Source organism: Dama dama, chromosome 13, assembly GCF_033118175.1.
Source record: "Dama dama isolate Ldn47 chromosome 13, ASM3311817v1, whole genome shotgun sequence".
Classification (NCBI taxonomy): domain Eukaryota; kingdom Metazoa; phylum Chordata; class Mammalia; order Artiodactyla; family Cervidae; genus Dama; species Dama dama.
The window spans coordinates 52,208,133-52,230,588 of NC_083693.1; the positions used below are offsets into that span (position 1 = coordinate 52,208,133).

General features: G+C 43.9%; 1 protein-coding gene across 1 annotated transcript in view; it reads left to right on the forward strand.

The window, feature by feature from the left end:
• NPAS3 (neuronal PAS domain protein 3) overlaps nt 1–22,456 on the forward strand; it is a 923,008-nt gene that overhangs the window by 895,372 nt on the left and 5,180 nt on the right. Inside the window, exons 9-11 of the mRNA XM_061159149.1 lie at nt 2,222–2,328; nt 17,369–17,516; nt 21,045–21,169. Coding sequence (XP_061015132.1) covers nt 2,222–2,328; nt 17,369–17,516; nt 21,045–21,169 — 380 coding nt within the window. The remainder of the gene's footprint in view (nt 1–2,221; nt 2,329–17,368; nt 17,517–21,044; nt 21,170–22,456) is intronic.

Genomic DNA, 22,456 nt, shown 5'->3' on the forward strand with positions numbered 1-22,456 from the left:
CTTCTGTTTTAAAATGTAGAGAACATTGGATATCCAGGGAGGCAGGTAGACAAAGGATGAACTATGGCTTTGTGTCTTTGAAAACAAATGTCAGTTCCCTTGATTGAGTTCTACCAGCACTACTCACCACCAAAAAAAAAAAAAAAGAAAGAAAGAAATGAAGCCTCATCTCATTTACCTATCTCCCAGAAATCCCTAAGCCATCACTTAATTCTCAGGCCTGTGGTCACAGGTTGATTAATTCTTTTGATTCACTCCATGGACTTGGGTGCCTGATGGTGCCACTCTACTAATTGAGATCACTTTCTATGGCCCACTTCATGTATCTTTCCTCCCATTAAAACATGTTTTTTTTTCCACAACCCCTTATTAGCCAGTATAATACAACATTATTTCCCTACTGAAGATGACAGTAATTATTTAAAAGGACCCCTATTAGAAGTAATTGCATATTTAATCTGAGAGAACAGCATATGTTGTGTGCCGGGCACCATGCTACATTCACATCATTTCATTCATTAGTACCCTCACCAGCCTCTGAAGTTGTTTCACAGATGAGGAAACTGGGTCTCAGAGTATAGGTTGCCATCAGGACTTTGATCCTGACATACAGGTAGTCAGACCAGTCTAGGGCTTTCTACACATAGATGAAGAGGTCTTTGAACACGGAGCTCATCACATTCACCTTGATAACAGGCTCTGGGAGTATACAGAAGTACTTCCATTGTTTTGAAGGATTTCATTCAAATAAAAAGTAAACTAAAGAACTATCTTCCCTAAAGAACTGGGTGCCTTTCCCCAGGGTTCATTGTTTACTTAGGGAATTGCTAACTAGTAAACAGAGGCCTCTCTTGGACTCTCCTCGGAATCCCAGGACAGCCTTGGGCAAAGCCAACCTCTGACGCTTTCAGAGGATCCAGCAAATTCCAGAAACACCATGGAGGGAATGAGGGCCTTTAATGACACCCTTATTCACCATTTGCAGAAAGGGGGTGTGAACTGTGCTTGGAAAGCAACTAATGGTTTTAGGAAAACACCAGCTGATCCGTTTTATACCAGAAAACCATGGACTCCTGAGAAAACACTCCAAGAATTCTGTTTTGGCCAAAGATATGATTTAAATTGCTAGACGCTGAGAAATTCACTCCCTGGGTAGGGTATTTTCATTATATCCCATATTATCCTGGTTTGGTTTGGTTTCTTATTTCCTTGCCTTTGGGGGTCAGATTTCATTCCCCCTGCAGCGCTCTCACGGGTTTCTTCAAGGTGTCACAGCTAAAGATTCACTTAATATTTGATAAGTCATAAAACATAAAAAGCACAGGGGCAGTAAAGAGAATCAATTAAACAAGAGAGAAATTCTCTCTGGGATGGACCAAAATGAGCCTGAACTTGGACAGGGAAGAAGAGAAGCAGCATTTCGGCGCGTTTGTGTAAACCAGGCAGATTCCACCACCGCCCCACGGTGCTTTCCAATTTTTGTTCTATTTTTCTCTGCTCCTGCCTGAGGACATTGGCGGCTGGACAATCAATGACAGAGGCTTACACACTCGTACAGTCAAGCACAAGCCCGGCAGAGCTGCCGAAATGGTTTAAAAGTTTCCGTGTGGAATCCACCACAAAGTCCCAGTTAAAAGGGCCAGGAGTGAGAGCTGAGCTCTCAAATGACTCAGAAAAAAAAAGATAATACCCCCAGGCATCTGTATGTCTCAGCATTTAAATTATATCCCTTGAAATGCCAATTTGGATTTTGTGCCAAGAAGCAGTCGAAGCCCTTTTTCATGGAAATACCCAATAGAAGACCAATCTGTTTAAATGAAAGGTGTCTCTAATCATTTGGTATAAACATAACATGTTTTTATTTTATTATGTAACCTTGAATTATCTTAGCCTCTAATGAGGATCTCGCATTGTTACTGATTCTCAATAATTTCATGGAATTATGTTGTCTAAATGCATATTCCGATACCAAAGAAAGAAAAGAAAAACCTACCTAATTATTTCAACACAACTGCTTGATCCAGCGCAGTTCCGGCTTCAGAAAAGGACTGTTACTTGTTAAAGAAAATTAATTTTATCTAAAAGGGGTTTTCCCTCAGTGCCCAGTCCTCACAGGTACCCTGGTACAAGGAAAATTGTCAGTAGGTCTGTTTCTAAGTCACTGAACTGTCTGTATATTTCCCCTGCTTCTAATTTCCAGCCTGTGTTCTTCTCTTTGTAGGATTAGTGATTATATGGATCTGACCCCCGTAGACATTGTAGGGAAGAGATGCTACCACTTCATCCACGCCGAAGATGTCGAGGGCATCAGGCATAGTCACTTGGACTGTAAGTACCTCCGGTGCGCGGGGACAGCCCAGCTGGGGTCCTCTCTCCTGGATGCTTTTTTTTTGGGTTTCCATGCCAATTTCTCCCTTCATATCTCCTGCACATTTGAGATGACTGCCAGTGCACAGTGAGAAAAAGTGAGACATAAATCACTTCAACTTGTATTGGAATTAGAGTGAAAGCTGGATCTTGGGGCCCGGAGAAATTGCTGGATCTATAGGTGCTTACCCCGGATTCCGTGGTCTCCCGTGTGCTGTCTCCCATGATGTGATGGGGGAGCCTTTGTCTTAAGTGCCTTCTCGACCCTTTCATTTTCTAGAGCTACTTCCACTCTGAAATTTGTGGTCTCCGTTTCAAAACAGATGTGGGAAAAGACAAGTTCAGCTAGGCCACAGCCTCATAAAAATTCCTACTTGACTAGCCACAGACCTGGGGTGGGGAGGGGGAGGGGAGGGGCAGAGTGTGGATACTGAAGCTCTCAAAGGCGCTGACTTTTCACTGTATTTCTACAAAGAGGGTTATTTAGAGAAGTGGGTACCTCCATGTACCAACTCCTGGAAGGGCAAAAGTTATCTCAGTTCTTTGAGCCTGGTTCCCAGCTCCTGACCAGCAGGCTCACCTCCAAGGCACCTTTTGTGGGCGTTTAAGCAAAGCCAGGCCAGCAGAGCTCCGCTGGGTCCACACAGTGACTTACACGCCAGCATCCTCATGCACTTTTCCCTCATCAGACTTTTCACTGTGAATGCAAGGGATCTCAAGTCCAAGGGAGGCACTGTGGCCCTCTTAGGAAGAAGCTCTCTTTTCCAATGAGAGGTCCTTTTTATGACCATTCCGTAGACTCTTCCTAGAAGATGAAGGCTCTGCCATCTACATTCCTAGAAGGTTCTAAACCCAGTTCCGAACTCTGGTTTTAAATGCATGCAAGGGGACACAAATCAGATGGTTTGGCTTGAAACGGAAGGTTTTATGCAGTAAGATCAGCCAGGTGGCCTCTGTGTTAATGTTGTCTTCCCTTTCTGGCCGTGGTTGAGGACAGCTGTTTGAGCTCTCTCCTGCCCTTTGCAGTTGTTGACTGCAAACTGAGATCTTCAGAAGCATGACGGAGAGACGGTAAGCCAGCCAGAGTCTCAAGAGTGTGAGCATCTCGTACTGTGTGTTGAACCCTGCATTAGCAGCACTGACATGGGGACCGAGGTCAGTGTCAAGTTCTGTATGTGCTGTGTCTCTGGGAAAAGGCTGTCTGCGAGGCAGCTCTGGCAGATTCTACTCCCAACCCTGAGTGCGTGCCTTGGTAAGGCTCCCCGGGGATTTAGGGAGCACACTTGTTGCTGAGAACAAATGGGTGTCGGGTATCACAGGAGCAGATGGTTCTTCAATTAATTGAGGGAAAAAAATGATGCTGTTTCCTGAAAAGAAACATCGGGTTCTTTGTAGCTGGGAATTTAGAGAAAATGGAGAAAAATCAGGATCTTTGGAGGAAACTGTGAGTATATTTTGCGATGCAGATATGCCAGAGATTCAGACTTTTAAAATGAATGCATGTTTGTAAGACACAGTCATAGACCACGTGTGTGTATGTGGAGTTGGGGGGGGGGGGGGGGGTGGAGGTGCTTTTCCATTCTGGAATCTTAATCGAGGTCTAAATTCAGAAACCTGATGCTGACAAAAAAAGAACTTTGTCATCCTCCGTTATTATTTGGAAAACGTCATGCTATCTCTCTGGGATTTGATTTACAGCTTGAAGAAATACAATTCCTCAGGAACAGTGAGCCAGGGCAGTTCATTTCTTCCCATAAAGCAAAGGTCTCCAACAAATACATTTGAAGCCATCCTTTCCGATCTACTTTTATCTTGTTTTCAGTACCCGGAATAATTTGAGAGTGCTGAAAATAAACAACTCCATCCACCATTCAGTATTGTGCTAGTATCCTAATTTTTCTGGTATCTTGCCAACTAATAAACATAGAAGGTATGCTTTCAAATTCTGTGATTTTTTTTTCATTACTTGATATTGACATACTGGCTATTGCTTTATGATTTTGTCTGCTAACAATGATTGAGTTCAGTTTTTCAATTCTTATACACATGACTTCTAATTTTAAGTTCTTTTAATAACCTTAAACGCATGAAAAACAAATAGAATGAGCTGATAATTCAGCACAGTAAAATACACTTCACATATTTAGCTATCACGCTGTGGAATAACTCCACAATGTCAAGTAGCACACAATTAGTAAAACTGTAGGGGGAGGAAAAAGGAGTGTTTTGATCCTGAAGAATTTTGATCCTAATCAGATTGAAATTTCAGCGTTCTTGTAGTGCTTAATATCTTCAATCACACACACACACAAATCAAACTGATGTCAGGTTTTGCATTCTGTGACTGAAATAAAATGCTAAAATATACAAATGCATCTCGCTTTGTACAATAAACATTAACATCATTATAAAGTAAGATTGAGTCTAAAAACTGTGTGATGGAATGTCTGATGTTTACCTAATTCTCAAACCAAAGCCAGCCCAGTAACAAAATGACAGAGCATGTAATAAGTCTTGGTTGTGTAAACACTGGAAGAAAAGGCAAAAAGCCAGCACAGCATCTTGCTTGTCCAGAGCCCTAGGCTATTACTGAATGATGCCTCAACTGTGCCTTCTTGGCAGGAGAAGGTCATGGTGACATGGAGTCAGCTCAAGAATAAGATAGAATTCTAAAACAAAGGGATGCTTAAAAAAATAAACCACATTAACTATTTAGCTTTTCCTCCTAGAGCTATTGGCACAATTCCTGGCTCTGTCCATGAAAGGCAGGTTGTAGTCATCTGATCGTACTTCTGATATTTTGATCTCTGTCTTATGCTCCAGTTTATGGATAGAACTTAAAGAAAAAAAGACTTGACAGCCTTTGATAACTCAAAATGCTATCTTTATCACTCGGATCTATTTTCCTAGCATAGGCAACTGTAAATCTACAGATGAGCTTGTTTCTAGAATAAGAAAAGGAAAAGGAAATCTCAGCTGCACCAGGATTCGACAACTCTGATAAAGTGAACCAAAAACCTCTGGACCATTTACTCTGCCACTAGGTTCACGAGACACCTGAGAGTTCACTGGGTTCCAACATAAAGAATCACTAAGAATCACATCATATACACCGATACAGTGGGTTCGTGAAATGACAAAACCAAGGGAGTTTAGGTCCTCCTCCGTCACACTGAGCCAAAGACCTGTGTGATAGTTTTTTCTTTATGCCACCTCACTGGAGTCACTGAACCCAGCTTCATTGATTCTTCAGGCCAAATTGAACAAATCAACATTTTAAGGTTTGAACTTTAAATCATCCACATTAGCAATGATTTGAGGCCCTTTGCCTATCACCCTGAAGCTTTCCAGGGTTCCAAGGTCGTGTTAGTGGTAAAGAACTTGCCTGCCAATGCAGGAGACATAAGAGACACAGGTTCTATCCCTGGGTTGGGAAGATCCCCCGGAGGAGGGCATGGCAACCCACTCCAATATTCTTGCCTAGAGAATCCCCATGGACCGAAGAGCCTGGTGGGCTGCGGTCCTTAATGTCATGTCACCCTGGAGTCGCACACTCCCCTTACCTATAGGAATGGCTCGACCCTCCCCTGCTGTGCCTCTGCCTACGTCCAGTAAATGGAAGGCAGACCACGAGTGCTAACCAGAGAAACATGCCTTGTGTTGTGCTTTTGTCCCTGTCTACAGAAGATGCTCCTTTTGCCTTGCGATATCCTTAGGGTTCTTCCCGGGTCACTTCAGCAACAACTCTCTAAAATCTGGAAAGAGTAGCCTCAGGGAAAACTTCCTTTCTCTTTATTACAATGTGCCCCAGCAGCAAGGCTCAAGGCTCTGCAGCAGTGGAGCTTTAGGGGAGGAAAAAGGAGCCAGAAAGTATAGAAGTGGCATCAGTTTTCCCTTCCTAGAACTGGACCCAGGATGAGAAAACTCTGGCAGAGTTATTTCAGAAAGAGAGCAGGACTTCCACCTTGTCTATGAGATCATTAAAGTTAAAAAGCACCACCTACCCAATGCATTGGGGAGGTGTTAAAAAAATACAGTAGCCTGTTTCTTTCTTAATTACAAAATTCTATACTTCCTAACAAAACGAATACACAGCTACCTGGCATAATGCATTCCTTGCTGTTTTGCATCAATAACCCCTACACTTCCCTCCTGAAGGCGTCTCATCGCCAAATGCAAGCCGACTGCTTAATGCAGGACTAATTAGTATACCCCCTTCCAGTCTGCAGGCCCTCCATTGTAATTCCTTCCCAGCTCATTTTTTTCCACAACCAAGCATCAATCAAAGTAAGTGCCCTGCCTGCCTAGGAAACACAAGATGCCCTCCATGCATTTGTCATCTGCCACACAAACAAAGGGGGAATTGAATTGTTGATTTGGGTATGCAGCCATCGCCCGCAGTAGAGGAAGGCTGGAGTGAAGGAAGGAGGGAAGGTGTGGAGTTTGCTGGGTGGGCCACGTGCAGACGGCACAGGGGATGTATTTTCTGATCTTAGATTTTTCCGGGGCTGGGTCTTCAGGGATTTAGCTGCCACCTGATCACTGGCTGGACTTTCCCCAGCCAAAGCAAATGAGTTTTTTCCTCTTCTTCCATATGAATATGAAAATTCACATGAAAGGAAAGGCACGTAATAGCTGGCACGTCTGCCTTTTTTCAGAAGCCAAGTCAGCCTAGCCTGTCCATTAACTAAAAAGATTGTCACAGGGAGACAAAATTAAGCCAGGCTTTTATGCAGGAGCGAATTAGTATTATTACTTTACACCTTTTTTTTTTTTTTTTTGGCAAGTGCTGATTTGGGTTTTTAAGTCCAAGGTCAGGTACACAGAGAGAAGAGAGACCAGCAAGAGCCTACCTACCAGCTGGGTGTCCCTGCACCATTGCATTCTAGAAATGCCAAATTTCAGGCCAAGCCTCAGGTTTACTGAGTCCAAATATGCAGTTAACAAAGGATCCCTAGCTGACTCACAGTCATATAAAAGTTTGAGAAGTACTGACCACACTGGTATTTAGAAGGCATTGTTTTACATGGAGTAAAATACAAATCGACTAGTGATCTTAAGGACTTCATTTTTGTCCCCCTCCAAGAGATGAACTTTATTAACAGTATTAAAAAATGTGAATGGTCAAATGGCTCTGAGGGCATCTCAATCAGTGTTCAAACGAAACAAGCGTGATAACTCGATTAAGAGATCAACTTCTTTACAAACGTGTAAAGTTTTGAGTATCAGTGGAGAAAGTTAATAGGGTAGAGATAGTAATAACTGTCAACTTGTAAGCAAAAGTCAGTTTTTTCCCCAGGTTAATATCTGTCTAGGTATTTGATGTGTGAATAGGACAGTCATATTTCCCCTATTCAAGGTCATCTAACATTTGTGAGTATTTATTACAAAGTTTTGCAGTATTGCTATAAAATTTCAAAAATGACTAAGATATGGGTCTTCGCCTTCCAGAAGCTTACATATTAGTAGAAAAGACAGCACAAAAACAGCCAAATTTGAAAAGGTGGCATAAAGAGAAGACAACTACATTATGGTGTATGTATAAAACCCAGGCGCCCCAGAGGTGGGGGCAACCAGAGGAGGATGAGCCTTTCCAGAGGAAGCACATTCTTCCCACTGAGAGGTGCTGGCAAGAAGCCAAGATGTCAGGAGACACGCCAGGGGTGGGGGTGGGGTGGGGTGGGGGAAGGGTAGGTGGTAAGGGCATCTCAGGCTTCAAAGAGCACACGAGAGGACACAAAATATAACACATGATCTTTTCTCTCTACCTAGAGGGGAAGTCAGATCTTCAATTTCATTGATACATTCTAATACAATTCTAACATTGATTCCTAGGCTTTTCCTTATTACTATTTCAATTAGTAGCTGCTTTTTATTATCATAAAAAGACACACCTGATATTTGAGAGAAACAAGTCCATCGCTGTTGTAAAGCACAATTAAAAAAAAAAAAAACTTCTAAATCACCCATTTTAACCAAAATCAATTACCCTAAATAAAACCAATTCCATTATTTCTTACAAAATAAAGGACAAGATGACATTGTATTTTTTAAAATTACTTTGGTTGAAATATAGATTTAATGACACCCTGCATACCTTCCCAAAAACCCCTCAAACATTTCTATTAGAACACAAACGAGCAACAGGATTTAGTTTGTGTATGTGTTGAGCATAAGTTTCCCCATTAATATAGGGTTGACTAAGGAGCAGGTGATTTGAACCTCTTTGTAAACACCCATCCCCTCTCTGGCCTCCTTTGAATTCTTGGGGAGGCACCAGAACCCACCTATGGAAGTAACAGAAAACCGAAGTAAAAATGACATAAACTTTCTTTATAATCATCTTTACTTTCCCTTCGTGATCAAAGGACAACCGTAGCACCGCCAATGAATGTGCCTCATCGGACAGTGTCCAAAGTCAGGGGAGGGTCAGCTGCTACTTTCTGTTCATTTTTTGAAAGAAAATATCCCTGGAGGCTCTCCTGGAAAGTCTCATTGCCCAGCATTTCATCAAATGCTCCAGCCTCAGCCACGCACTGGATAGAATTACCATGGCTGGTTTAAACAATCAAGGTTTATCTCCCTGAAGCATGGTGGAAGTCCACCACACATAGAGCCCCAAATGAGAGTCTTTTTACTCAAAAAAGTAGCAGATTTGCTATTCAGAGGACAATCAACGATGACCGCATGTGGGAGAATCTGTAATGTTTTCACAATAAAGCACCAGTTTTTCTGACAGTTTAACAGAACAGGTGAACAGGTGAAATGTAAGCTCCTTTAAATAGTCCTAATTTTATGGAACACTAGTCTTTGATTACCTATGCCTCACCACTTAGATATTTCTTGGTAGAGATAGTAGACTTAGTGAAGGAACTATATCTTGAAACACAGGATCTGCCAGAGACATAAAACAAATCTGACTACAAGATTCACCTCCTCTTTTACTTTCTGTAGGTCTCCCTATATCCCAGTACTTCATTTTCATTTTTAAAAGAAGTGAAGAATTCACCCTGGCCAGGATGGACCCGCTGTGTGTTCACGGGCCTCCACGCCACTTTCCATAAGTCATCCTTGTGATAAACTTATTAGTGAAAGTGACTGGTAAGCATCTGTCTCCTGTTTAAAGGCAAAGAGAGGCAAATCCTTACTTTCAGAAGACAGAAAAGTTCTTCAACAGTCTCCCACGGTTTAGAGACCTCCCCCTGAATCTCGCTGTCTGAGGTTTCATCACATTCCAATCCTCAATCAGTCCCCGGGAAGGGAAACGAAATTTTCAGGACCGCCTGAGACTCAGACAAGAGGACAGGCGGGCAACAGGCTCTGCTGCCTTTGCTGTCACCCAGTGTTGGCACAGAAGTCACCTTCAGCAACATTATTTCTTGAATGAGTGAATAAATCCACTGTTTCCCTGATTTCCTGGTCACAAACCTTAATTCCATGCTGAAGAGCTCAGTGTGCCTTATATAAGAAACCCCCACCAAAAAAGATGGTATGGGGGTTAAAAAATACCCTATTCTTAACTGTCCCAGGTCAAGAAGAGCGGGAATAAAGAGTACTAAAACTCCCTGGTTGGACAGAAACCAAAAAAAACCTAAGATCTCAGATGTCACTCTTGCCAACCATTACTTTGATTCTTCCAGTCCTAGAACATGATCCTCTCCATGTTGAAATGAAATTGGTCTCCAATTCTGCACATTATGATCAACAAAAGGGGAATTTGTTTTTTAAATTTAACTAATTGACATGTTTTCAATCAATGAAAAGTTTTCTGCATGATTCGATATTAACAGTTAATAAAAATCTATCCATCGGCGGTGGTACAGGAAAAAAAAAACCTCTTCTGAGGTTATAAATCACACAGCAATTGAAGCAGGGCCTGTCATTAGGGTATTAGGGGAAAAATCCATAGATGATGTACAGTCATTCACAGACCATCCACACACGCACGATCTTCTGTCCTTAAGCTCTAACTCACATTAAGTATCAAATATCACTAAACTTGACCAAATATTGCTCGGCGCATAAATTTACAAAAAAACTAAAAACCAATTTGTGGATGCCTGCTATTTAAGACATCCAGTTCACTAATTGCAAAATCTATAGGAAAGTCTGCATGGCATCAAAGCCTTGCTTGATCCTATGAGCAGTTCTAAATGAAAAACTGTCTCTACTGCAAGTAAATAAAGCACTCAATGCACCGTTCCTGGCTCTAACACTGTTTCTCCTGTGGGTTTTGAAAATGACCTTCCTGTAAGCATCAAGGACTATAACTTTTTAGATAAAGAAACTTGTTCTTGTTTTAAGTCTATGTCAGGTTCATTCCCCTATAGCCCACAGTTTTCAAAAGCAGAGGAAAAAGTAATCCAGAATTTAAAAAAAAAAAAAATCCTGTTTCCAGAATGAAGTTCCCTGTCAGCCTGCCTTGGGCCTTAGGTGGAGAAGCAGAGATTAAAGAGTCAGTATTCTTTTTCATGTTTCATCTGCCAGTTTTGTGAATGTAGAAAGAAAACCAGTGGCTATAGCTAAGCACCCAACTGTGGTATTAAGTCGAAAGTGCAATTCTAGCACACCCCCAGCTTTCATGCTCTCCACATTAGTGAAGTCAAAAATAATTTTTGAGTTTCTAGCAGAAAGCCCCCCTCCCACCCGCTCCCCATTCTCTGCAGCCATTGATGAAGGTAGCTCAAGGGCAGGGGTGGGGTGCGGGGTGAGCCTTGCAGCAGATGCATCCCCATATCACCATGGTGATAATGAAGCTCTTTGTCCAGCTGTGTGAATGTCCAGTGTGAACTCCCCGATGATCTCACCATTTCCTATTGATTCTATACTTACCTGAATACCCCAAGTACTGCAGCTTTTCAATGCATATGCAAACCTCTAAAACGTCCTTTTGTGCAACACTCTGCTAAAAGACCGCTTTTGAGATGTGTTCTTCATCTCCTCTTCAAACTGAATTAGACTGCTTCCTTCTTTTGAAGGCACAAGTAACTCACTATTTAGAATCTTTGGCTTTGATTTTGTAGAACGGCCCAACAGGAAGAGAGCATGTTCTCTTTTTTCCTCCATATTTCTGAAGGCAAACTTGGACTGATTTGTTTTGATTTACTAAGAGAGTTATGTTCCTGCCACAGACACAGGCTTCCTTTATGTCCTTTCAATCATCAGTCTATCTCTGTGGACACAGTTTTCCCCAGGAACACTGAAATCCCTCTGTTGGCCACTGCGTGCAGAGCCATGGTTGTGCACTCTGGCAAGAGCTCCTCGGATTTGAAGGGGGTTGGGGGTGGGGTGGGGAGGTTTTCTCTACAAGTAGGACATTTCTTGTATGCCTGCCACTAAGCGCAAACCAAGAGACTGGGTGGCTTTTTAAAAAGGTAGTAAATCGAGCTGAGCATCCTGTCTTTGGGCATAAAATACATAGGCGATATAAAAAGTCACGTGTTCTAAAACAGAAGCCCACCACGTTTTTCTTTGAACTGTATTCGCCATTTCCTTCACAATTAGAGGCGGGTGATATTTTGACTCTTAGAGACAAAAATGGTCAGATGAGCAGGGCTGGAATGGTTCAGCCAGGAAGATCTAAGTCTCTCCTAGTCTCTGATGGCGCCTTCTCACAAATGCAGGGTCAGCCCTGCCCTGGAGAGCACACTCTGTAACTCAGAGGCATCTGTAGCTTGGAAGGTGGGACAGCGCTAGTGACAGCTTCTTGGTTTTTCTCAGAACTGAGCCATGGCAGCTGAAAGCAAGACTTCGGAGCTTGAAAGAGCATGTCCTCATGCAGCAACAGAGGCGTCCACAGTTACGCCTGGGACCAGCCAAGACTGTAAGGGCATCTGGGAAATTTACACACTCAGCCTCCCTGGTCTTCACATTTACCCTCCAAAACCTAAGACAAGGCCATTTCAGTGTTTCGAGATCCTTAAATAAAAATTAATTCCTAGACTTCCCTGGTGCTCTGGTGGTTAAGAATCTGCCTGCCAATGCAGAGGACACCAGTTCGATCCCTGGTCTAGGAAGATCCCACGTGCCACAGGCCAGCTAAGCCTGTGTGCCACACAACTGAGCCTGTGCTCTAGAACCCATGTTCTGCAGAGAAGCCAATGCAATGAGAAGCCCGTGCAGCACAACTGGAGAAAGCCTGAGCATAGCAACCAAGAACCAGCACAGTCAAAAACAAATACTTAGGAAAAAAAAAAAAAAGACTAGTTCTTATTGCCCAATTTTAAGGACATCGTTCTGGAAATGTTATGATGTGATCATTGAGTTCAGTAGGCACACATAGGCTGCTCTACCAAAAAGTTTGGGCAGCAAAAAGTAAACTTTGAGATTAATTAAACAGAAGATGCCAGGTTATGGTTGAGAAGTACTCAGACCCTATCATGGAGTAAGACTAAAAATATGATCCACATGAAGATTTCCTCTCTCTCAGTTTCTTCTCTTTATAGTCTGAGCATATTGTTATGAATGTTCTCCTGGGCTCATGGGTTTGTTGAGTATCTATCTCTTTTCAAGGGACAATTAACTATTTTTTAAGGACTTCGGTATCACGTAACTTTGTGTATGCATGCTTAGATATGTCCTACTATTTGCGACACCATGGACTGTAGCCCACCAGGCTCCTCTGAACTCCATGGGACTGTCCAGGCAAGAACACTGGAGTGGGTTGCCACTTCTTTCTCCTGGGCATCTTCCCCACCCAGGGATCGAACCCGTGTCTTCTGCATTGGCAGGCCGATTCTTTACCACTGAGGCATCTGCAAAGCCCATATCAAGTAACTTACATCATGCTTATTTCTGTTTTTCTCCACGAAAGGGATTTTGTAAAATAGGCTAAAACAGTCTCTCATTTCTCTCCATTATTTAAAGCTAGAATCCCAAAATAAAAATAACAGCCCTGGATTAGAGAGAATCGAGAAAGTTTTTGTGTTTATCAAGTTGTCTAACTTACTACGAACTAAAAATCCCTTTCAAACTGGCACCAAGGTGGCTTTTCTTCTTGAGCTGATTAGAACCACATGAGCTCAGGAAAAGCTGTCAGATCCTGCCTCTGGCACAGCTGGAACGATCCAACTGATTTGCCAGTGTGATTTTAAAAAAAAAAAAAGGAAACTTCATCCACAAATCATACACTATGTTCTAGAGCCTCAAGCAAAAATTATCCCCTGTTCATTTTAAAAGAAGCAAAATTCCACTGTGACCTCTTTTATAGGTCCTCTGGAAAAACAAAAGCACTGGGGTGATCTTGTGGTCAACATTTCATATAGTAGGAGCTAATTGTCCCTTAGACTACAAAGAGATCAAACTAGTCAATCCTAAAGGACATCAACCCTGAATATTCATTGGAAGGACTGATGCTGAAGCTGAAACTCCCAATACTTTGGCCACATGATGCAAAGAGCCGACTCACTGGAAAAGACCCTGATGCTGGGAAAGATTCAGAGAAGACAATGGCAACCCACTCCAGTACTCTTGCCTGGAAAATCCTATGGATGGAGGAGCCTAGCAGGCTGCAGTCCATGGGGTCACGAAAAGTTGGACACGATTGACCGACTTCACTTTCACTTTTCACTTTCATGCATTGGAGAAGGAAATGGCAACCCACTCCAGTATTCTTGCCTGGAGAATCCCAGGGACTGGGGAGCCTGGTGGGCTGCCGTCTATGGAGTCGCACAGAGTCAGACACGACTGAAGCGACTTAGCAGCAGCAGCAGCTGGGAAAGATCGAAGGCAGGAGGAGAAGGGGGCAACAGAGAATGAGATGGTTGGATGGCATACTGACTCATTGAACATGAGTTTGAGTAAACTCCGGGAGATAGTGAAGGACAGGGAGGCCTGGGGTGCTGCAGTCCATGGGGATGCAATGAGTTGGACACGACTTTACTGACTGAACAACAATAGGAGCTAACTCAGAGCCAGCCTTATCTCCAGTTACTAGAGTCCCACAGACATATGGGGGGTGTCATTCAGAAAACACTGATTCTAGGAAATGATCATGATCTAACACCACGCTAGGATGTCTCCCTTTTCAGAATTCTGTTTGTCAGGCTGGCCCGGAGCAAATCAATGGATTAAATCAAACTTATCTTCTTGACCTGACAGTGATGGGCCCCTGGATCTGCTCTGTGGTGCTGATCACATTAAGTAGAGGCACTCAAGTAGCTCCTGATTCCCCAGGGGACCCCTGAGGGGTCCCCTCCTCCCCAGCCTTTTCCCCACCACTTCCTCACTAAGCCTACCTGTCTCTCACTGAGGTCTCCTCTCTGCCAGATGGCCCTTGGCCTGGGTGATAAATAACATCATGTAATCATGGATCCTAATAAAATTGTATTTATCTTCTCAGGAAACACAGATGCACCTAATCAGATCCAGAGTCATGCTGCCTGAACCCAAAAAGGTGACACCACATCAGTCTTTTAGTAAATAAAGCCTTTCCATCCCCTCACAACACACCCAAGGGGCCCACTCTTGAGGCTGAAATTTTGCTGGTCATGCATTCCAGAAAGGAGATTTTGCTTGTTTATAAGTAAGAGAAAGTATTATTAGGAAGGGGGTGATGATCTTTATGTTGATTATGCAAAATTCTTACTTGGCTTTATAATTTTTGTCTCACTTTGCCCTCTTGCTATGCACTGCATGGAGCTTCCCAGGCGGCGCTAGTGGTAAAGAACCTGCCTGCCAATGCAGGAGACATAAGAAACATGGATTCAATCCCTGGGTCAGGAAGATCCGCTGGAGGAGGGCATGGCAACCCACTCCAGTATTCTGGCCTGGAGAATCCCATGGACAGGAGGTTGCAAAGAGCCGGATATGACTGAAGCTACTAAGCAACAACAATGCACTGCATTGTGGATTTTTTTTTTTTTTTAATTTTTGCATGCTTTGGGTTAAATTCTAGTCCAAAATCCCCAGCCAGGTTGGGCTGGTCTGGCCTAGCATCTCAGTGTTTTCTTCATGTGACTCTAAAAAAGGGACTTCTTAGTCGCTTTGCCTTTATTAAAAAGAGTAGAACCATCTGAAATAAGCCCTTATTCCAGATACACAGCAGGAAGAATTATACACCAACCACTGATTGGGGTACTCTAAGTTTTCTCTGTGAAAATAGTGGGCAGAATTTCATAACCCATCGTTCCTCTATTAATAGTTAACCAGGCTGAGAGGATCTGAATAAAAGCACATCTTGTTGCATGCAACAATGGTTTGACAGAAGAACTGTATGGCAGAGTCAGTATTTCACCGCTTTCAGCTTCACTACGCAGTTTTGTAGCCGGGGAAGCCATGCATGCAGAATGGCAGAACTTACAATTGCCTACAAAAGCAGAGTACAATCCTACCTGTGGAGCCTCGCCACCAAGAGAAGGTGACAGTTCCGGGTTTTAAAAATACCCTAAACTGTAGAATAGTTTCAGAACAGAACTCATCGCTGTTTGAAGCACTCATCAAAGCAAGCCATTTTCAAGCAACTGTTGAAACATAAGCATTAAATTTTACAACCATCCATTTGGTGTATTTTGAGACCAAAAAAATAGGAGAATGGGAGGAAAGCATTGAAGTTGATGTGTTTATGGATAAAATATGTGGAGGTTTGATATTTGACCACTTTCAGAGCCAGGAAGAGGGGCTCAGACACAACGGGAAGAGCTTCCACAGCCTTAAACACAGCTCTTTTCCAAAGTGACTTCCCTTTACCCATCCACACCCCCTCCCCCAAAAAAAAATCAAAATGTACTTCATGAAACTATTGTATATGAAGCACTTATTAGCCATAATTAAATGGACAATATGAATTTACTACGTCTTTAGGACTCTGGCTTGTTCTGGTTTAGAGCAAGATGATTAATGCAAATACATATTACTTGAGATAACCATTTAGCAGCTAATTTAGCCAAATTTATTACAGCAGTTAGAGGTTTTTCATTTTAGCAGACGGAGACAAGGACATGCCAAAAGTGGGCAGCGTGGACGAGTGCACACTGCCCTCTAGTGGCCAGCCAGCTGGCGCGCTGCTGGGGGGAGTGCAGTCACTGAGATTGCCATCCCAGCGATAACAGCAGGTTGTGCACGTTTCCGGCATCCTTTTAAACCCTTCCCATCCACAGCACTTTATTCCAGGGGCTGATTTATGGCACTTTCCCGCCTTTTACTAGCTCAGGAGTACCCAGATACAAATCAAATCCATTTCAACTTGGCAAGATTTTGGTTAAAGTATCACTTTTAACATCTGCATTTTAAAGCTCTCTTTCCGTGGTATTTAATGGCACCGTTTCACATTACTGATTGTTTTTACTTGTTCCTTCATTTGGGGCCATATTTCAGAGTCTGTGCGGAGCCGTCACTCTGTTTAGCTCTAGCCAAGTCAATCCTGTGCCTCCCTTAGGCCAGCCTTTCTCTCTGACTTGGTGAGGGAATGTATTTTGTTCCAACGTTCAGCAAATTCTCCCCAGAATCTCCCAACTGACCCATGTAGATTTAGTTCATGCTATAAATTCTGTTCAACAGGATCAAAAGGCACTGATGTATAAGGACACAGGTTGAGATGGCTCGCGCTGAGGTGAAATGATCAAAGACAGAGGGGGAAAGCATCTTCGGAACCATTCAGATATCCAGAATCGCAGAGGGTGCTACCTCGAAGCCATGAATAAATCACATCCAGATTTGCCTGTGGTCCCATCTGACGTCAAACCCTCCCTTGACAACATCCACGCCGCATTAAGCGTTCTGTGAGCCAGCAAGATCTGCAGTCCTGTTATCCTTCCCTTCACACCATGACTGCCCCAAATGGAATCAAGTCCTGCTACAAACATAGTAACCCTACCTCCAGAGCTGCCGCTCCACTGAATTGGTGATTTTATTTGTCCTAGTAATGGCATTCTACATTAAGCATACACAGGGGCACCCCTGACTCGATGCAAGACCTCCTCTTTCTAAGCTTCAGATTTTGCAGAGACGATGATCATTTCATCCCAGTCTTAACATGCAATGCCTTGTTTTGTTTTTTCACTAGTGCTGAATAAGGGCCAGTGTGTGACCAAATACTACCGCTGGATGCAGAAGAACGGAGGCTACATTTGGATCCAGTCTAGTGCCACCATAGCTATTAACGCCAAGAACGCAAATGAGAAGAATATCATCTGGGTGAACTATCTTCTGAGGTATATTTCCGAATTCTTTCTCATTCCTGTCTCAGTTATAAAACATAAAGCCCAATGGTTAATAGCTGACATGTTGTATTATCTTTTGACAGTATCTGGTGTGGAGTTACATGGAAATTCTGGTTTTCTTTCCACAAGAGTCAAAGAAATGGGAAAGGCTCAAAGTTATGTCAGTAGGGACTCCCAGGGCAGACCTGTGAACTGTTCACTAGTTCCCGGTCAGCAACCACTTGGGCGGCTTTGCAGAAGTTGCTTTGGTTTCCCCACAAACGTTCGGGCCAGATAAAGAACACAGACGTTTGCCTCCAGTGGAAACATTCAGAAAGCATCTCCTTCTCCCCGACACATTCTCATACTCATGCACTCCAACCCCTGCAAAAATGGTGTGAAGGGGTATGGAAAGAAGTGGCGGAGTTCATTATATTCCTCTTGTATCCCATCCCTTTGAAGCCCTGAGCATATTACATAGGGTTAGATTCCTCAAGCACTCAAGTTTAGGTAAGTGAAGGGAGTCACTTCACCAGAATCGAGACAGTTTCAGTATACAAATGAAGGAGTCTTCTTTTGCCTGCTCTGTGATCTCAGGCAAGTGTGACCACTACTTGAATGCATCATCAAATTTATATCCATTAATGCAGGCAAGCCCAACAGCTTCCTGAATTCCAGTGTGCAACACCATTCCTCTCTCCTTCTTCAAATGCTTGCTGCCTATGCATTCAGACAGCACCACGGTAACCAAGATGAAGAGCCTGGGTGGTCTGCATCTGGGGACGAGCTGTCTGAGATCTTCTCCACCAATCCTGCTAGGAAATTCTCCAACTGCCCAGCCTGGCTCCCTCCCATCACCGTCATTCCAGTCTTTGGTTTCTCTTGGCCTAAAGCCACCAAGCAGGGCCCACACGTGGCCTTAGGAGGTGAGCTGCCAGTAGGTGTTCTGAATGGAAGTTGTTGCCCTTTGGCTGATAATCTCGGTAGGGAGTACCCGAATCCCGTTTTTCTCTGAGACTGAGATGCTGACGGCCGTGGCTCATCAGCACGCTGACCCTTCAGTGTTTTTGCCTCCATTGGTGACTGGAAGGCATGAATGTGCTTGCTCCCAACAGCATATCAATCAGGCGCTAATGATTATTGCTCTAGAGAGGGCTCTAATGCGTACCACTTAGAAGAGTCTTCATTCATCTACTTTCTTTTTCCTTTTTTTGACCTCTTCTACTCTACATCAAGTCTCTCTAAAGGTAAAAGTATGGGTATTTAATGGGGCTTTCTCCAAAGCCTGCTTTTCATGCAAACTATGCTGTTTGTGATACACTCAAGGTGGGTTCTGCTTTCAGGGAATTCTTTTACTTAGAGGTTTATGGAATAGTCGCTCTAGGCAATGCAGAAGGTTATAAAAACTCATGTGCGGAAGAGAAAACAGAATAAGGTATTGCAGCATTGATGTTCACTGGCTAGGCAAAAATGGTGTTGTGCCAGGGAGATACATGATTCTTAAAAGTCAGATGTTAGTGGGACTTCCCTGGTCCATGCTGCAGCTAAAGATCCTGGGTGCCACGATGAAGAACCAGGGCCGCCAAACAAATAAATAAAAATAAATATTAAAAACATTAGACATGAGTAACAGGGACACAGAAGTCTCAAAGATGGCTGGCCCCCAGCAGCTGGAACCTCGGGCGCTAAACTCATCCCATGGTTGTTCACCTGATTCAAGGAGATTTCTTCCCATGGGGATCTTACTGCCTCATCAGCCTCGTGACTTCCTACTCTGCCCCCAAACAGAGGGAGAGGGGAGGGTTAGGAAGAGGTCAGTCTGTGCTACTCTGGAGCCACACTCTTGGTCCAGACGAGGATCACACAGTACAGACTCATGAGCGTTGGTTGCTCCTGTTCCACCCAGTTCCATCTGGAGAGGAAGGAAGCAATTTGGGTATCAAAGACCAGCCTCCTGGCTCAAAAAGCCTCAGCCTCAAGCCAGCCAGACCTGTTTCCGCAGACCTGAAGACTCTCCGTGGGTTCACTACTAGAAGACTGTCAGTCGGAGGACAAGTAACTTGTGAAACCTTCTCGGCAGCTGGACCACGGAGGCTGAAAAAGATGAGCTCCAGTGAGAGGGAGGACCTCCAAGTCTGCCACTCACCAGGATCACTTCCTCACCTGGAGGTCTACAAAAACAGGCCTTGGCCTTGGCCAGATAGCAACTACTGAAGCTGGTTTTTCCCTCCCATCTTCTTACCCTTTGTTCCTCCCCGGGCAGTAATTTTCTGCTCCCTCTCCTAGCCAGAGTCCCTCACTTCTGGGCCCCCTCCAGGCTAGCAGTTCCCTGTTCTGAAGTTACTTCAGCCATTTCCTCCAGTCTTCTTCCTGTGCCCTTACAACACGTGGTAGAATCACAGAGACTGCGTAAGGGTTAAGGCCACCTTCCCACCATCGGCTCAGCTGATAGTCTAGAAAAGGCTCTGCTGCTGACACCAATTCACACTAAGGAGTAAATGCTAAATGCCCGATCATTTATCTTAGAGAATTAACGCCACCCCCCCACCCCCCACCCTCAGGATATTGGCGATTGTAGAGCAGTTACTGAAACAGTGCCTCTTTGATATAGGAATTTCACTAGAAATGAGCTAGGGAGCCAGTAATCACCAATGGTAGGTGTCTGGCTGACTGGCCATGATATCAACAGGAGGACAGAAGAGGGCATTCTCCATTTGGAGAAAAGAGGCTTTCCTTGTAGCTCAGACTGACCGAACGCACTCCCTTTTCCAGGAGAGGCATTCTTCTGAATTAAAAATGGGACAAAACTTAAGCACCTTTGTGCAGATGGGGTTAGATCTATTCTGTTAGGGCCTCTTTCACACTGGGACTCTCCCCACTGCAATCAGATCTCAGCTAACAAGCCACAGGTGTACACCACATGAGCAGATGGAAATGTGATTGTAATGGGTGTGTTGACAGTTCAGTAGCCACAATCCAGGCAGCCCAAGGTGCACCTGTGCATCTGTCAGATCGTCAGGCGCTGGGGGCTCTGCCCCCCACTACCCCCGCCACCACCCCACCACACACACACATAGTCTCTGAACAGCAGAGGAGCTCCATCAAGGAGCCAACACAAGGATGCTGAAACGAGGGCCTCGTTAGGAGCCCAGGAGCAGACAGGGCAAGCCAGGAGGCAGGGGGATGAACTGTTGAGGGTACTTTGCGCATCCTCTGTTCCCCCAGGTGTGAGATGGGGTGGAATGTTAAGCAGCACAGTTCCCTGGCCCCCAGTGGTATCTGATTATTTAAAAGCTTTTCAGTGGCTTTCATGGAGCATTTGGGTATTCAATCATTGTAGCAAGGTGCACCTGTACCCCAGCCATGCACTCCAAGCTTCTATAAAAGTCCTGTGATGAGCTGAGAAATGATTTCATGGTTAGTCTTCTAACTCTCTGAGCTCCCCAAAGTTTGGGGCACGGAAGTGGAAAAAGGATGGTCAAAGGCAAGCCATCCCGAATGGGTGTGTGCACTCCTGATGAACGCCTCCCTCCCCCACAGCAACCCCGAGTACAAGGACACCCCAATGGACATCGCACAGCTCCCCCACCTGCCGGAGAAAACTTCGGAGTCCTCGGAGACCTCCGACTCTGAGTCAGACTCTAAAGACACCTCAGGTATTACAGGTATTACAACTTCTCCATGTTCTGCGCTTAAGGCTTGCCTTTCCAAATATGAGGGGTGGGCAACGGCCAGAGGGCCATCATCTGAATGAAACAACTGGTCAAATTTTATATAGAGAAGTCAGTCATGTCAAGGTATTACTGAGCCTTTCTCAACACACATATGTATATATACTTATATACTACTACATTCATATGTACACATTATATATGTGTGTGCACATATATAAAACACACACTTATGTATGTGGTATTATATAAATATATACATGTATATGGGCTTCCCTGGTGGCTCAGATGGTAAAGAATCTGCCTGCAATGCGAGAGACCTCGGTTTGATCCCTGGGCTGGGAAGATCCCCCGGAGAAGGGAATGGCAACCCACCCTAGTATTCTGGCCTGGAGAATTCCTAAACAAAGCAGCCTGGTGGGCTACAGTCCACTGGATTCCAAAGAGTCGGACAAGAATGAGTGACTAACACACACTGTATATAAATATGTAAAACTACATACATATATGCATGTCATTATATATTAATACACATAGGCATTTTATGGTATATAAATATATACACACAAATATACAGAGAGACTGATTAATTTAGCCATCACTTAATGTCAGCCCTCCATACGGAAGAAGACCTGCCCTAACCCCATAGCTACCTCCACCCTCTTTACCAGAGCAGACGGCAGGGCTATCTTTGTTGCTCCAAGACCGACTGTGACTTTGAGCCCCAAATGTTCACACACTCAGCAAGCTGGGATGGAACCCCTAAAGTGGGATACTCAATGGCATCAGTAACTGACTCTTTCTGCGTGCTGGACTGTTAGTCATTTTCTGAATCTATGCTGAATAAATCCATGCTTTCCCTTTCCTAGTTCTTTTGGGAAGCAGACTAAATAGTTCTTTGGAACATAGAAAAGTTAACATAAAAATTTACTTTTCCTCCAATCCCCAGTCCCCTTCTACAGGCACACATAGATCCAGGGGGCACATAACTCAGAGAATTGACAACTGCAAAAATTTCTAAGCTTCTTCTAACCCAACCTTTTCTACTAAATAAAGGAAAGCCAGAGTAAGTGATGTGAGTTGCCCAAGGTTCCAGTCCAGGCCGCCATCCAAAAGCATGTAGCAGAGCCATGAAATCAGCATCATCCCTAAATGTTTTGAGGTTATATTACTAAGAAAACCTATCCTCCCTAAAATGTGGCAGATGACTAGGGCTCCCCCACCACAAGCGCCATCCATTGGGAACCTGCTCCTGTGAACACATATCCCTCTACTCCAGAC